Consider the following 17,019-nt stretch of genomic DNA (forward strand, 5'->3'; position numbering starts at 1 on the left):
TATTATAATGTAAATTTATCAAAATCCTAAATCCTTCCTGAAATCCTTTCTGTTTATTTCAAGTTTAAATGAAATGTTTAAAGTGATCTCATAATTTGAGTGTAGCCTAAGTAGCCTATACGGTTGCCCATTGCACAATCTTTCCAATCTATTTTTAGACATTCAGGTAAATAATGTAAAAATGTATCCAGAGAGCCACATATGTAGGCTAAGGAATGACTGCTTGGCCGTGTCTCTAAACGTAATGAGCTGCCTACTTAGACAGACAGCATTTATGGGCGTCGTATGTGCGTGTAAAGTTTCACATTTAATTATGAGCATAATTAGCGCGTTCAATATTTGTTCAACAGTTCGTTCAGAATTAATAGTCATCTACATACCCCCCACCCCCCTGTGTTAGCTTTTGAAACACATCATACGGGCAACGTTAGTCGATGTACTTTGACCCTCCTCTCTTCCACTACTTGCGCTGCTAGGAAGGAGGGATCGGAAGTATGTTGTAATGAAACAGGGGGAAATCTTTACATCAAGAAAGGATCGAAAAGAGGAGGCAGTGAGGTGTGATGTTATGGCATCTGAAAGGGGATACAGATGGACTGTTTGTGCTGTGATTGTTCTTTTGATAGCTCTATGTGCAGCCCATATGACAGATCGACCTGCCCGTGAGTGTCATACCTTAAAACCAACGTTATTCTCATTTGATCGATGATGTTGTTAAATATAAAACACATTTCCTGATGTTTTGGTTCCCTTTTGTTTTTTAATTCTAGTTATCTTAGCCAGTTAGCTGTTTTTAGCCTATGCTAATTGTCCTATAATTATATTTAAAAAAAAACAGTAAATAGTTTTACTTCTTATTGTGATTCACCTCAATGTATTTTTTAAACTAAGTTATATGTAAGGCATCCAAATTATTCACATATGTTCTCTCTGTTAGACCTATTCTTTATCTTAGCCGTTTAGATTCTTGCTTTTGCATGTATAATAATGATGCCCGTATGTATATAACCACAACAAAAACATTTAGAGATGAAATGGATTCAAATTTCCCTCGTTTGGCAGATCTGGGCAGTTTTATGATGTTTCTTGTGAGTCAGATTAGTGCAGGCATGTGACTGCAGGAGGGACAGAGTAACTATTGTAATACTGCAGTTGTAGCTTAGATTACACCAAAGCAGCTGACCATTTAGTTTCATTAGGAGACCTACAGTTAGGTTGAATTGAATAAGAGCCGGCTACTGAAGTCTACAGAGTGGTGAGTATATTTAGAAATTTGTTGCTAAATGTTGCTTGAAGAGAATTTGTCTCTTTGTCAGAAAACCTAGTCAAATGTCTATCTAAACAGCATTTTTGGCCGTCAAAGGTGTGATTCCTACAGAAGCTACCTATTTAGAGAGTGTTTAACTGCAATCTCTGATCATATAACCTATGATTTGTGTTGCAAATGTGTCACAGTCGGTGATGATCAAGTGGGTTTGCTTTCAGTTTCTCACCCTCACCCTCACCACAAGACTTCTGTGCTGAAGATGGATGAGGCCGCCCTTTCGGTGGTCAATGAGATCGAGAATGAAATGATGTTATATGTGCTTTCTGATCACTGCTATCAGGTATCAAATATTCATGTTCTAGGTATATAATACATGCAGAATTTGCCATTGCAAAGGCATGCAGTAATCGCTGATCTTGAGCAGCATGGTGTTAAAGTCCCCATGAAATCAATTTCACTTGCATATACAGTAGTGGCCAAAAGTGATGTCTGGAGGGGATTGGTTTGGGGATTTGTTTTTAATGACCGTACAAGTTCGATTAAACCATCAAAATATGAGAAAAAAGATTTTATTTTTTATTTATTTTTATTTTGTATATGTTATCTTATATATCTTGGAATGTTAATAAAGTTTTTTGCACAAAAACAAATATTTGTGGAAAAAAATATATTTTCAACCCTCATTCAAAAACTCATTAGTCATCTCTGTCTAACTCGTTTTTAATGGGCGGCTCCTTTAAGGCTTGTCAGTATACGGCCACTGTTATAACATAATTACATAGGAAACAGCATCAACGGCCACTCGCTATTGCACATGAATAAGTGTTTTGAAACATTATCCAAAAAAAGCAGACATTCACAGACAAATCATTATGAAATTTGTTTACTTGCAATTTGCAAGCTGTCGTACAGTCCAATACAGCTGCTTAGCTGCTGTTAGATCCAATACAGATGACTCCTTCATCTATCAACAAAAGTTTCTTTGCGAACTCTCTGTGCTTCGCTTACAAAATAATCTTCAGTCAAATTGTCTGAACAAACGTATAATCCTTCAACACAATCTAGGACGCCATTAAAATAAAGCATCCACTTGTTCCTGATGCTGGTATCCTTTGGAAGACAGTACAGAGACGTTATTTACTCTTCCATTTGTCCTCTTCTCGGTAGACTCAAGTGTGGAGTAAAATGATTGGGTATCTGTATACTTACTTTTATTATACAGTGTAAACATCGTCAGTGATTTTAATGGGTTCTATTTGCCTTTGACGCGCCGCTCGCGTGGCATGTGGCATGTGGTGTAGGCAAGTGTCAGCCATTAAGCGACTGAATGCCAGTGGGCGTTCTATGATGTTCTATTGTTCTATGATGTAAAAACTATTTGTCGATGTCTTGCTTTGGAGGCAGGCATATGCAAATGAATTTGCCCATGTGACGTCACAAATCCCACAATATCCAAACGAGCTGTTTTTGGAGCTTGATTAAATAAATGCTTTGTTTATAATGTGAAGGACATTTAAAGCTCTGAAACTTGCCGGATTTTAATGGTAAAGACCTCTTATCAAAAGATCAAAGTTACATTTTTCATGTCATGACCTCATCTCATGTCTCATGTCTTTAAATATTTGAAATATGAGGGAAGAACAAAACGCTAAACTTGGTAAACTGGTTAAACTACAGCTACAGGTTTTATTTTGCTATGCAAAAAAATGCATAGAAAAACTAAATGCTCACAGGAAAAGGCACACACTGACTACAACATATTAATATTTCGTGGTTCGCTCTTGTTTTTGCACGTTTTAATGTTTTAATTTTTGTATAACAGCCTGGCCAAAAATTATGTCCACACAACTATGCAATAAGCTTACATATCATTTGTATAAAGGGTGAAGATGTCAATTTTCCTAGGCCAGACATCCCTTTTGGCCAATAGGGAAGAAAAGACTTTGCAACTGCCATTTCATGCTGACTTTAATACTGAATTCTGCAAGTAATTACATGGTAATAACATGATTGAATGTACCAGTATAATGCTGCTTAATGCTGTAGTATTGTTCCAATTGGACCTCTTTATCCCTGTGTTGTCTGTGCATGCGTGTGCATCAGTGTTTGCCCCAGCCGTTGGGAATATTACCTGCAAGGCCAGTTTCTGGGACCCCCACTACAGTAGGGTTTGTTGTAAGCACACAACACGCTTTGACACTGCTGCTCAACAACACCTCTACAAACCTGGAGCAATGCAAGTGAGTTATGCATAGATGCATTTAACACAGAGCAATGGCCGTTTCTGACCGACTTTATAATACCGAATACATCTTCACCATGTTTATTTCTTTTGGCCGTTATTGTCAAGGCCAGATATAATTGTCAGACAATTGATTTGTTCTTCCAGTGTTCACTTCCACTTTGGGGAGCAGGGGAACTATTCTCTTTGGGTGAAGAACCTGAATGAGCCGTCGCAGGTCAGCTGCACTATGATTACTGAATCAGAGCCCATCAACAGCTACTTGCGTGAGTCAACCTTACATATGCACACTGCATTTTTGGTCTTTAAATTGAGTTTTCTTCTTGGTCATCTAGTATACATGGCCATAAAATAAGGGTTGTCTATAAATCCTTTAATTTTGGAAAAAAAATCTTCTTACTTGTGGCCAACTAATATAATTTTTCAGCGGCTAATACTGATGTATTAAATATACCATTAAATATACGAATACCATTAAATGCTTGCAAATGAGACATGCTAAATTTAAATGAAGTCTTATTTTACACATTATTTACAAAACATATACAGATATCAGAAGATGAATTGGCCTGGGCCTATACATGATCATGAAAAGAGAATTTGTTTTTAATTCTGGAAAAAATATAGCAATAAAACAGGTAAATAATGTATTAAAATCACCTGGGCTGGATGAATGAGTAGTTTTATTGTTTGTTTTTTTCCAGCCATTTTGTTCGCTTTTCTGGCATTTGCTTTTCTGGCTGTATTATCTGCTATCTGGAACACAGTTAAAAGGTAAAGACATCTTTAAAAAAAATTTTTAACCATGTAATGATGACATTTAAACAAGCAAGAACAGCTTGTCGCAGCTTTTATATTTGCTTGTAAATATAGTTCTTCCATTTTTAAGGCTGGATGTGGTGACAAATCTACTTATTCGCTTGGGAAGCACAGTGGAGACAGAGAGGCTGATAAACTCGGTAAGAGTGCTTTTCTCTCCTTTTACACCTTTTTTTACACTTTTAATATTTTCTCAGTGTGATTTTATCATCTTTGAAATAGAATCTCAAACCTCCAAATATAGTGTTTTTGTCATAGTTCAAATATGGTGTGCTAGATTTACTGTAGTGTTTTTTGCAGGTTCCAGCTAAGTGGAAAAAAATACGAGAAAGAAAAGGAATTTTAAAGCTCCTTTTCTTTTTTCCCTCATTAATTTACACTCTCGCTGTCTTTCTTTCTCTCTTCATCTCCAGGAGCTTGGCACTCCAAACAGATTGGTAAATGCCTCCACGGAATCGATAATTCCTGCCACTACAGGACGGAGGCTTCGTTCTTTGGATACTTTCCGTGGGTATGGTGCTCTTTCACTAATTGTTTTGGGTCCAATGCGCTTGAGATGGGAATTGAAACATTCAGGTGAAAATGATCTTGCACAGAAGCTGCTACTTTGCATACTGTTAAGCTGGTGGTTGATGTCAACATGTAATTTGCATTTCATTTCTTATTATCCTGAAATAGAATTATTAAATTTGAATTTGTTAAAACAAGGTTACGTTTGCTGGTAACCTTACCTGACAATTGGAACAGTTATTTTCTTTTTCAGTGTTTTATTGTCTGCCTAATTTATAAAAACCTCGGTTACACTTTATTTGACGGTGTCATTGTTACAGTGTAATTATATATTTAAGTACTGAGTAATATTAATTAAGTGCATGTACTTACTATAGAGTTAGGGTAGGATTAGGGTTTGGTTGAGGGTTAGTTGCATGCAATTATGCATAATTAACTGTTAATACTATTGTAAGTACATGTAACATATGTAACAAGGACACTGTAAAATAAAGTGTTACCAAAACATCTCCTGATTTATTGTGGTCTGGTTTAATTCCAGATCTCTGTTAAGACAAAAATGAACCTTGCTCCGTTTCTCCACAGCTTTGCTCTGGTCATTATGGTGTTTGTCAACTACGGAGGTGGACGTTACTGGTTCTTTAGGCATGAAAGTTGGAATGGTAAACTCATTTTTTCTTTACAATTGCTGATCTTTTAAGCATCAGACCATTTATTATTGGTAACAATGGGGAGGAATACATTTAGTATATGAACATATTTAGAATATGTCTGAAAAGCACTCATGAATTTAATAGACCTTGGTATGACAACAGGAAGTACAAGTATCTGATTGTGTTCTTCCTCTTGCAGGGCTCACAGTGGCTGATCTCGTGTTTCCTTGGTAAGCCAATCCAACGTCACAAATGACTGATTCTTCATTCCACATGCATCTTTTGCAGCTTCCTTAAACTCTGTTTCAGTTATTTTATGGTGCAGTATTGCAGTAAAGCTTTTTATTTCTGTACCATGCATTGATTCATCTGCAAGCCACATCGGCGCTGGCATAAGCTGTAGTGTATTGGAGCCAAGCATGGGCGCTTATCACTGTGGCACACATGAAGTGGCACATCAAAGTCAGCATAAATTGGTTTCACAGCTGAACTAAACCCAATAACCTTGTTTTCTGCTGTGCAGCTGAAAAGAAGCTAGTTAAAGTCATGACACCTCTGTGTTGTTGCAGGAAGCCTATATGATATGATCATGGAAGGTGTAGTAAAACATAAAAATGAACAGTCTGTCATCATTTCCTCACCATCATGTCGTTCCAAACCATATCTTTCTTTCTTTGGTGAAAAAAAAAATGGAGATGACTGTCAGAATGTTCTCACTGCTCTTTCCCCATATGAGGGAAGTGTAGGGACCGGTGGCTGTCAAGCTCTAAAGGAGGAAAAAAATAAAGATAATAAATTCTAGTTTAATATATTTTAAAATGTAATTTATGCTGTGATGGCAAAACGCAATTTTGTGCATTATTATTCCAGTCACATGATCCTTTAGAAATCATTCTAATATGCTGATTTGGTGCTCAAAACTGTGGAAACTGTGATACTTTCAGGATTATTGGATAATAGAAAGTTCAAAAGAACAACATTTATTTGAAATTAGAAATCTTCTGAAACAATGTATATGACAGTGTAGTCCAAGGCTTCTCAAACCATATGATTCCCTTTTTTGATAAACAGACTGAAATGTATGTATTTATTCGTTAAAAATCTCCTGTAGCTCTTGAATCTCTATCATGCTTTCACATAGTCAAAATTTCCATCACGGAATAAGAATGACGCGTCTTTATGGTCTAAAATTTCTCATTCGTATTCCACAAAAGAAAGAACGACTTGAAGGCAAGTAAATAATGACAGCATTTTCATGTTTGAATGAACTATCTCTTTAATTCTATCTCTTTAGTTCTGTGGTTATGGTGCTTGAGACAATATATAGCATTTCTTACACAGAATATTAAGCCAAGATAAAGCTTTGGATGACTTTACTGATGAAGACAGTGTATTTGATTTGAAAGAGATAGTATAGAGAGACAGGAAACCTGGGGGGACCAATGAGATCAAAACATGAGAGAGACTCCAGAGACAAATGTGTTCTACAGATGTTGAAGAGAAATTGGCTTTCACACAGTTCCATTTGTGGATGATGCTTAATCTGTGTGTTTGAAATCACTCCAGAAAGTAGCACTTCCTAAAATGAGTATCTTTTTTTTTTTTTTTCTCCCCTTCTGTCTTACTTCATCTAACTTTCTTCTTCACAGGTTTGTGTTCATTATGGGTACTTCTATTTGTTTGTCCCTGAGCGGTTCAATTCGCAGAGGTGTCAAACGCACTCATCTGCTGTGGAGGATTGTCTGGAGGAGCTTACAACTCTTTCTTATTGGAGTCATCATCATCAATCCTAACTACTGTCAAGGACCCTGTGAGTAGGAACACATTTTCCTTATTTTTCTTCATAAAACTTTCAAAACAGTGCAGCTCTATCCCTGCAGATATTAATAAATTCTACATTCTGTACTGTTTTATAAACTAAATGCAGTATATGAACCACACATAGACTGTAAAAAATATGGACAAAGCGTCTGTGACGTCACCCATAGACTTCTGAAGAACGGTTTTGAGGCCGTTTATGGGGGGTATGGGCGGCGCCATATTTCAATACAAATGTTCAGAAAGGATAACTTACAGGTGTGATGTGTTGTGTCAGATCATGGCCGAGACGTCAAATTTCAGGAATTCCACTCGGCGCAGCCTATGCTCGTTGTCAGCTGTCAATCAAGCTGTCAATCGCCCCCTTATTTGTCATACATTTTATATCTAAATACGATCTAAACTAACGAGTTAGAAAAAAATGTACCCCCCTCACAGTTGTCAGGCACTCGGAACCTATTGAAAAATACAATAAAAGTCCATGGGACCAACCTGTAAAAACATGAATTTATGCTGTGAAAACGGACATTTTAACATGGGGGTGTATGGACATTTGCTCCCTTTTGGGACCTTCCCCTAGCGGATTTTCGATGTATTGCAGTTTTTCGCACTTCCGGGTAGGCTTAATTTTTCAGATTAGAATGTTGCCGCTTGGAACCACATCAGTATTAAATATGATACAAATGAAGATTCTCATTTTGTTGTTGTTGCATTGGATAGTTAAAGGCCCTATGAAATCAAACTCTAAGGACTTGCTGGTTTTTAGTCCATGTCTGTAACTTTGAGGTCATCTGAATGCTAGTGCACATATTTTTCAATGGATTAGAAAAAATCGGATCATTAATCAAATATTGAACACTGACTCGACTTAAAAAAAAACAATAAAATGTTCTCTCACTGAGAATACCATCTTTCTCCAGCTAGCAATAGCAAGTAGCAAATAATGGTTTTGTTGAATAATAGCGTAAAAAAGGCATCCAGCTATTTCCTACCGCAACTTCCTTTTTCAATAGGAAATACGTAAACACAAGAAAGAAAAAAACAAACATTTAATGGGGTCTTTAGTATTGTCATTTAATAATATATTCAAGCCTAACATTTTCATTTATTTTTCATTTTCAGATTATTTTTAGTAAGCTGTTTCCAAAATCAGTAAATTTTATATGGCTTCTGATTGTGAAGTTGAAGACTATAAACACAATGTAAAAGAAAATATTGTTAAAAATATAAATAGTGATGTTTCATGCATGTGTCTATGTATCTGTACAGTATCTTGGGACTCTTTGCGTATTCCTGGCGTATTACAGCGTCTGGGCTTCACGTATCTTGTTGTCGCTGTCTTGGATCTTGTGGTGGCCAAGGACGGACTAACCAATCTGTCAAGTGTGAGTCATGTTATCCTTCTCCACACGCAATATGCACGCACGTAATAATAAACACTGTATAGAAACATATACCAGGGTTATAATCGTTAACTAAAAGTGAAAACATTTCTGATAATTGAAATAAAGCTGAAATAAAATAAGACAGAATAAAATGTAATTAAGGTGAAGCATAAAAAAAATAAACGAACTAAGTACTAACTAAGGGTACGTTTACACAACAACGATGTACTAAAGACGGAAACACTTTTCCTTTGTGTTTTGCGTACAGACGACAACGTTGTCAAAACGATCTTCGCTCTCACGGATTCACGAAAATGACAAAAAAAAAACGCTGTATTATGCATGCCAGGCCAGTAGTTGGCGATGTCACTTTGTCGAAGAAATACGCACATACGCATTCTTCTGCATATGCAAATAATGTGTCTCTGCTGGTCGTAGTAGTGGTGCAGTAAATCTACACTTTGCTGGAGATACGTTAATAAACTCAGTGCTCGCAGTGTTGCCATGTCCACTTATTTTAAGCGTTTTTGGGCTTGTTTAAGCTTGGATCATACAGCGATCGAGTTTATGGAGTTATTAAAGTGCACAGGTGCGGGTCACAATATTTCAGTCTTATTTTCAGCATAAAGCATTTCCATTAATTTAGTTTTTTTATGGGCTTGTTCTTGTTCGCTGATTTGCTTGCAAGATCTGGCAACACGAATGCGTCAGGCTGGCACCGCTTTGCCTGTGATTTCTTGCACCGCACATACAGACGAGATAAATCTAAATTAAATGCTATATTTTTGACAACTAAATATATTAGAACAATTTTGAGTGAAAAATTAAAAAATGTAATTGAAAATTTTCCCTTGAATTTTAGATTAAAATGTTTACTGTATAAACCCCTTTTGTTTGAATGACACTCTAACTGGCATTAACTCTTACTGTAATTATTTTTTAATTATAATAATAATAATTAACATATTCTATCATCTTGTTGTTCACAGGAAACATGCTGGTATTCGGTGCATGATGTCTGCCTCTACTGGCCCGCATGGCTGTGTGTGATTGTCTTAGAGACGATATGGTTATGTTTGACCTTCCTCCTTCCAGTGCCAAACTGCCCAACGTTAGTAAACTCATACTCATGATATGAGTATATCATTTCTTTAACAGCTGTCTAAAATGTCCTTCCTCATATCCCCTGCCTCATTTGCAATCACAAAGGGAACCCGCTGCAGAAACTACTCTTTTTCTGATTTGTTAAAATTACATGCCATTTGCATAAATATCAGAAAGATATCATATATATATATATAAAATAGATTTGAATAGGTCTGCTAATTAGAATTGCAAAACAGATTGTTAGCATATTTAAAAAGTACTTTTTCCCCTGGTAAATTATAAAGGGTGAAAAAATTATTACATAATGTTAGTAGCCAGTTGTAATTGGTTATATTGAATGGATGGAATGGTGCTACGTAAAATGACTATGCAAATGAAAGTGATTTGAATAGCATGACTCATGTCCATCTATTTGCTATTCATGACATGCATTTTGCATGGAAATTGCTTGATTTTTCTTCTTGATGTCTCTCTCTCTTGCAGTGGTTATTTGGGTCCAGGGGGCATTGGTGACTTTGGCCTGTACCAAAACTGCACTGGTGGAGCTGCGGGTTACATTGATCGCTGGTTACTCAGAGATAACCATATTTACCAGACACCTTCATCACGGGTAAACAGACACCACAACAATGAGAACTGGTTGTCATTCTGCCAGACATATTTAGTAGGGCTGAGTTTCACTATTCAAATCGATTAAATTCGTATTTATTAATTTAATTTTAAAAGTTCAAATTAACAATATATAAACATTAAAACTGTACATAAGGCAGTTTTTTATAAATAATATATTTTTAATTGTAAAATTATGTTTCTACTCCAATTAGATTTTTTTTAAACATAAGAATTTAAACTCGCTGTCATAAATTGTTTTCATTCATACATTTATTCAAACATACATTATTGAAGAACAAGTTAAGTAAAAATATAATGAATATGTAATAAAGTGCATATATTTAGCAACATGTTCTTCTCTAGAGTTGATTTTTCTAGCTAACTATCAAGCTATATTAGACATTGAATGTGACTTTATTTTCCAGCTGTTTTATTAATGTCTTTCCGCGGTTGAAATTGATTGAGTGATTTCATGACATTTTGGTAAATTGTAATGCATCTTTCAATATACCTTCTGATGTTCATTCATGTTTATTTAAGTGTTATAACTAGCAGTAAAGAGGAAGAGATGGTTTTGTTTGAATTTTTTAATAATATTGACTGATTTGAAAGCTAAGACTTTTTTTTTATATCAAAAGTAACAAAACTTATTGCAATTTAGGCACACTACAAATAATGTTTAGTAAAGTTTTGTTCATGCATCAACTGAAAACAGCATAGAACAAAATTTAAGAATCGATATCAATTCATCAAAATGTGAATCGATTAAAATTCAGAAATCAGTTTGCTAGAGCAACAGATAAGTTTCCACTCTTACTTTCTGTACGAGCACTCGCTGATGCAATTCATTGTGTTTTTGTCTGTGCATATGTCTAGGTTGTATATCAGTCTATGATGCCCTTTGACCCTGAGGGTGTTTTGGGAAGCATCAACTCCATATTGATGGCTTTTTTGGGTCTTCAGGTGAGTCGTAGAAGGAATCTGGTTTTCACAGTAGATCTATTTATGGACCCTTTTCACAGACTGGTGCTGTGTTTTCACAGTTATCAACAGTCAAAGTTTCATATTTTCATAACTTAAAAAAAATACATGTATAACGCTGTACTTTGTGTTATTACCCTGACAGTAAATGAATTAATGAATTATCACTGTTGTGAGGGTGTTTCTAATACAATGGTTGAGGGAGTGACGGCAAATTTGACATCTTTCTTTCTTCTGGCCACTGTAATCAGAGATTCTCTATATTTTTTCCTTCTTTTGGAAAGTCGTTAAAACACTCATGTATTTTTTTCTTTTTCTTTTGATATTGGAACAAATGGGTATACAAACATTATATTTGTTGTTGTCTGCCATTCACCACTATAGAAGTTTACTTCCACTTCTAAGAACCCCGGAAATTGCACGTTTTTTTTTTTCTCTCTCTCTTTATTTAACCTCATAGCAGCATCAGTGATTCTCCTTTCCCTCCCTCTCTCTTACTGTATCAGTTTCAGCAGTGCTTCATGTTAACTATTTTTGTTCTGCAGTGCTTCCGGGAATCACATCTAATAATTGTCTTATCCTATTGCATGTTTTGTGTTTATTTGTATTTCAGGCAGGGAAAGTTCTGCTGCATTACAGGGACCAACACAAGCAAATAATCACACGATTTCTCATTTGGGGATTCATACTGGTATGTTTACCATCTGATTATTGTTTGTTTTTGCTAGCACTTTATATAATAACTATATAATAACTCAGTAAGATTTGTATACGTTTTATTCAGCAAGACATTTATATTGTTACAAAATATTTCTATCTCAAATAAAAAAAATTTTTTTTTAACTTTCTATTCATCAAAGAATCTTAATAAAATGCATTCGTTTCCACAAAAATATTAAGCATCACATCTGTTTTTAACATAATAATAATGACATGTTTCTTGAGCACGAAATTAGCATATTAGAATGATGTTTGAGGAATCATGTGACACCGAAAACTGGAGGAAAGCTTTGTAGAAAACAGGTTTTTAAAATTGTAATAATATTTCACAATATTACTGTTTTGACTGTATTTTATATACCTACTGTATAATGTAAAAAAAAAAAAAGCCAGTCATTGGTACAACATGGTGATCAGGACCCCAGTACGAAGGGGTATATTTTGTGATAAAGAGTTGATTATGCTATTAATTACATGGCTACTCAACAGATAAATTCATAAATCGACATTAAATACTGATTTACAGTAAGTAGAAATTATTTTGTTATGAGAAGAAAGAGACCTGATATTGGTGCAGTTATGTAAGAAATAAGGGTCATTTATACAGTTAAGCAGTTGTTGTTATACAAAAATATTTCAAGACAGAATGCCATGAATGACCAATAACAATCAAGTGCTTCAGAGAGTCATGTAACAATGTTTGGTAGTGCTATTAGGGATGCATTTAATGGGCCCTATTTTAACGATCTGAAACGCAAGTGTCAAGCGCAAAGTGCAAGTAACTTTGTGGGCGGGTCTCGGCGCTGTTGCTATTTTCCCGGCGGGATAAATTACTCTTGCGCCCGGCGCAAATCTAAAATGGGTTGGTCTGAAGTAGCTTCATTATTCATAGGTGTGGTTTGGGCGTAACGTGAAATAAACCAATCAGAGCGTCATCTCACATTCCCTTTAAGAGCAGACTCGCTTTTTCCATAGCGCATTGCTATTGTAACGGCGGATTTGCCAGGCGCGCGCCAGGAGCGGTTCACAGCCAAGGAGAGCAACGCTCTCGTCACGGCCGTAAAAGAGAGAAGTTACATTGAAATGGAGAAACCCACCCAAATTAACTTCGGTTAAACAGGCGTATGATAATTTGGGTAATGTGTAAAGCTAGATGTATGCTTTTATAATAAATTGTCTGTCTATCTATCTATCTATCTATCTATCTATCTATCTATCTATCTATCGTATGATTTGCAAAAATGAAAACTGCTGCTTCTGTGTAGATTAGAGAATCAAAGTGTATGCGCGTTGTGCACACTCTACATTGATTATGGCCAAGCATGCGCCCTTAAAATAGCATATGAATAACATGCGCAACGCGCCACTGACTTTAAACTATTTTTTCCTGGTTAGTGGCGCAATTGTTTTCTAAACCATCAAAATAGCATGAAGGAACGTTTGCGCCGGAACACGCCTCCTTTTTTGCGCTGAACCGCCCCCGGGAGCGCAAGTTCATTCCCTAGTTTAGCGACGTGCTTCTGTGGAGGGAAAAGCGCGCTTTGCACGGGTGCAAAATAGGAATGATACATGCGTCGGTGTACAAAGTCAATTGCGCTGGGTGCAAAATAGGGCCCATTGTGTTTTTATTTATTTATTTATGTTTATGTTACAGTTGTCTTATTTTGAACCCCTACACATCAGAAGATACAAACACAATTTGAAATTGACACTGTCAGTCAATATTTATATAAAGCTGTGTTTGTGGAAACCTCATGCTGTCTATCTTTGCATTAAGGGGATCATCTCAGCTGTATTGACCAAGTGCTCCAGAAATGAAGGCTTCATCCCTGTCAACAAAAACTTGTGGTAAACTCAGTCTGCCTGTAGTTTGACTTATTTTAATGTTTTTATTAGATACTATTTATTTTTATTTTTATATCATTTGTGGTAAAAAATTTCCGAACATCTTGTTCATACATGAAAGTATGCACAGCACTTTCATTAGCAGAGGAATGTATTGTTTGATGTGTGATTCACAGCTTCTGTCTTGTGTGACTTTCAGGTCTTTTTCGTATGTGACGACTCTCAGCTGTTTTGCTTTTGTGACACTGGGGGTTTTTTACTACACGGTGGATGTAAAGAAGTGGTGGTCTGGAGCTCCTTTCTTCTACCCTGGTAAGCACTTTAAACAGCCAGAATGAATGTACCTAGACTGATGAATGCACCCAAATTTACTTTAAATGGCTCTTGCATTCGACCCCTATGACTTAGAAATATGTATCCGTGTCTGTATTATTTGTGATATTGTGGCAGTAACAAACCTCAAGGGGACGATATAGTTACCTTCAAATGCCTGTGCCAGGGTCAGCATTAAACAGAAATGGCGATAGTTTTTTCTTCCCTATTATAAAATATATATGAGTAAACCGGCTTCTCGAACAAGAAAAAAATGGAGGGCGGGACTTGAATTTGTCCAATGGGAATTGATTGTATCGTTGTGGTTTGCTTTTGCTGTGATGTCATGTGAGTGACATGTTGTCCGGTAAACACGCCATCAGAGAAAAGATGTCGCTGCAAAACGGAGAGGAAGTTATTTTGATTAAAGAAAAAAATAATGATGTGCACAGATAATTAATTTATAGTAAATACTGCAATGTTCTATACAAAATGAGAATTGTCGGGAAATTTTGATTCCATGGTGACTTTAAACTTTTCAGGCAGCTAGCTATAATCATATTGACAGTTTAATCAAAGTAAGAAAACTGACTATAAAAAAGGCAGTTTATGCTAATTATCGCTATTATACCTTATAACTATGGTTTTTTATGAATTGCTTTCAATTTGATGTTTTATTTGGCAGGTATGAATTCCATCTTGGTGTATGTGGGACATGAAGTGTTTCAGGAATACTTCCCTTTTCATTGGAAGATGGCCAATAGCCAATCACACGCAGAGCACCTGACACAGAACCTCCTGGCCACCTCTATATGGGTGTTCATAGCCTACCTGCTCTACAGAAAGAAGATCTTCTGGAAGATTTAAGAGCATATCTGTATCCTGCAGATTTTAGGACCTGCTCTTCATTGTGAAAGAGATTTTTTGGGGGGGATATTTTTAGATGTAGAAAATCAGCAGATCTCTGAACATCTGTGGGGAGACAAAAACTCACACGTGATCCAGGAATGGAAATTGGCTATTATATAAGAGCAGAAGGAAGAGAAAAGATGATCAAATGGCAGTGCAAAGAAACCTCTCTGGACTCAACCAAGCCATCAAAATGAATGACAAGATGCCAATGGCAGATTCTGCTAAATTCTAATTCAGTCCACTGGTTTTGGGTTAATTAATGATGTTTTGAAGCACAGTGATGCGTTATGACTGGATTTGGAATTTCTGAACGTTTCATGAATAAGTTAGGTTTAGTTAAATAATTGATTTCAGCAATTGTGAAACTATAAGCAAATGAGAAGGAAAGAAAACCCCAAACTGTCTTCCATCAAGGTGCTGAAAGATCCACTATTAAGGCAAAATAATGTTACACAATTTTTAGGTTTAATTTTTAATGTTATGAACACTCTGGGACTTTGTGTCTTTTTTTATTTTCAGTGGACTCTTTATCTCTCTTTTTTTATACTGTGGTTTTATTCTTTATATCTTAAGATCAAAGTATCATGGTAAGATTAGGATGTATATGTGTTCTGCCTTCTCAAAAACTCAGGAGATTTGCACAACTTGGAGTGCCAAATATAGTGTACGTTATGCTTTCTCAGATAAAACAAAGTCCTTGTTTGTTATAGTCGACCAATAACTTGTAACCTCTCCCAAAAATATACATCAAATTACAGAAAAAAAGAAAAAAAAAACACTAATCACTGACATATTTCCCATACACATTGCTGCTTAAGAAAATAATTGTTTCAAGAGAAGGGAAAATATTGATCCACTGTATTTGTTGCCGACTCGAAAAATCAATTCCATTTTTGTTACGGATAATGGCTATTTTACAGATGTATGAACTACATTTCCTCATGTTTATCTTTGTTTTATCAACATGAATCTTTTTTTGCCATTAAATCTCATTTTTTTCTTTTGAGTTCATTATATGGATGAGGTGATCATGGGACCAGTAGTGCCATCTTGGCCTGGCAGCTTTCAATGGGCTCATCTTCAGGAGGGTTCCCCTCATATCACCAGTCAGTCTCAGACAGTCAGTCTGAGTTTACATGCTTGCCGAATCAGACATCCATTGTAGTCCTTTATATACTTTAAAAAAATTTTTTTTTCAAAATTCATGTTTGAGGTATGTGTGCAATTTTGTGGAACAAAACGTGAAAGCTAAATGTATTATTTCATGGATAGTTCACTCAAAAATAAAAATGTCTGTCATTACCTGCATGTCATTCTTTCTTCTGTGGAACATTAAAGAAGATGTAATCGAAATTATCAACCCCATTGCAAATCAGGTTTATTGCCAAAACTCTGACAAACTTTCAGGTGTTTGCAATGAACAAATCAATCAAAAGTAATTTAAATATCACAACACAACAAATGTTTCAAGTTTTCCCCAAACTGAAAATGCAACTTTTGCATTTTGCAATGACTTCTGCAGTCTCAAAATTATTCAACCCCCCTGAATAGAATCCCTCACAACAGCACACATCTGCAAAACAGCTGTTGTCTCAAGCAGAGGTGTAAAGTCCAGGTTTAGAAAGTAAAAGTCCTCCTCAGTATTTTGTTCCAATCACCTGGATTTGCTAATTAGCACAGTTTTTCAGCCAGGAGATAGAACTAATTAGTGAAATCAGCTGGCTGAGTTCACGGGTGGAAGAAACATATGGCAGGACTTTTACTTTCTGACCCCTGGACTTTACACCTCTGGAGCACACCTAATGCCACTAATCAATGGCTTCCTTAGTTGCACCA

General features: G+C 35.9%; 1 protein-coding gene across 2 annotated transcripts; it reads left to right on the forward strand.

The window, feature by feature from the left end:
- Positions 1-376: 376 nt before the first annotated feature.
- On the forward strand, positions 377-16,485 carry hgsnat (heparan-alpha-glucosaminide N-acetyltransferase). 2 transcript variants are annotated; one of them, XM_082165792.1, is made up of 18 exons: positions 377-662; positions 1,486-1,607; positions 3,371-3,507; positions 3,657-3,775; positions 4,214-4,283; positions 4,399-4,468; positions 4,742-4,839; positions 5,424-5,500; positions 5,691-5,721; positions 7,141-7,301; positions 8,579-8,694; positions 9,684-9,805; positions 10,285-10,411; positions 11,290-11,376; positions 12,008-12,085; positions 13,892-13,962; positions 14,159-14,271; positions 14,957-16,485. In XM_082165792.1, the coding sequence occupies exons 1-18, from the start codon at positions 503-505 to the stop codon at positions 15,136-15,138; spliced, it is 1,941 nt and encodes a 646-aa protein (XP_082021918.1). In that variant the 5' UTR covers positions 377-502; the 3' UTR covers positions 15,139-16,485. The 2 variants fall into 2 exon arrangements, with proteins under 2 accessions (XP_082021918.1, XP_082021919.1); XM_082165793.1 differs by lacking the exon at positions 377-662 and adding an exon at positions 766-1,255.
- Positions 16,486-17,019: the final 534 nt, after the last annotated feature.

This window comes from Leuciscus leuciscus (assembly GCF_965113295.1).
Source record: "Leuciscus leuciscus genome assembly, chromosome: 3".
NCBI classification, from domain to species: domain Eukaryota; kingdom Metazoa; phylum Chordata; class Actinopteri; order Cypriniformes; family Leuciscidae; genus Leuciscus; species Leuciscus leuciscus.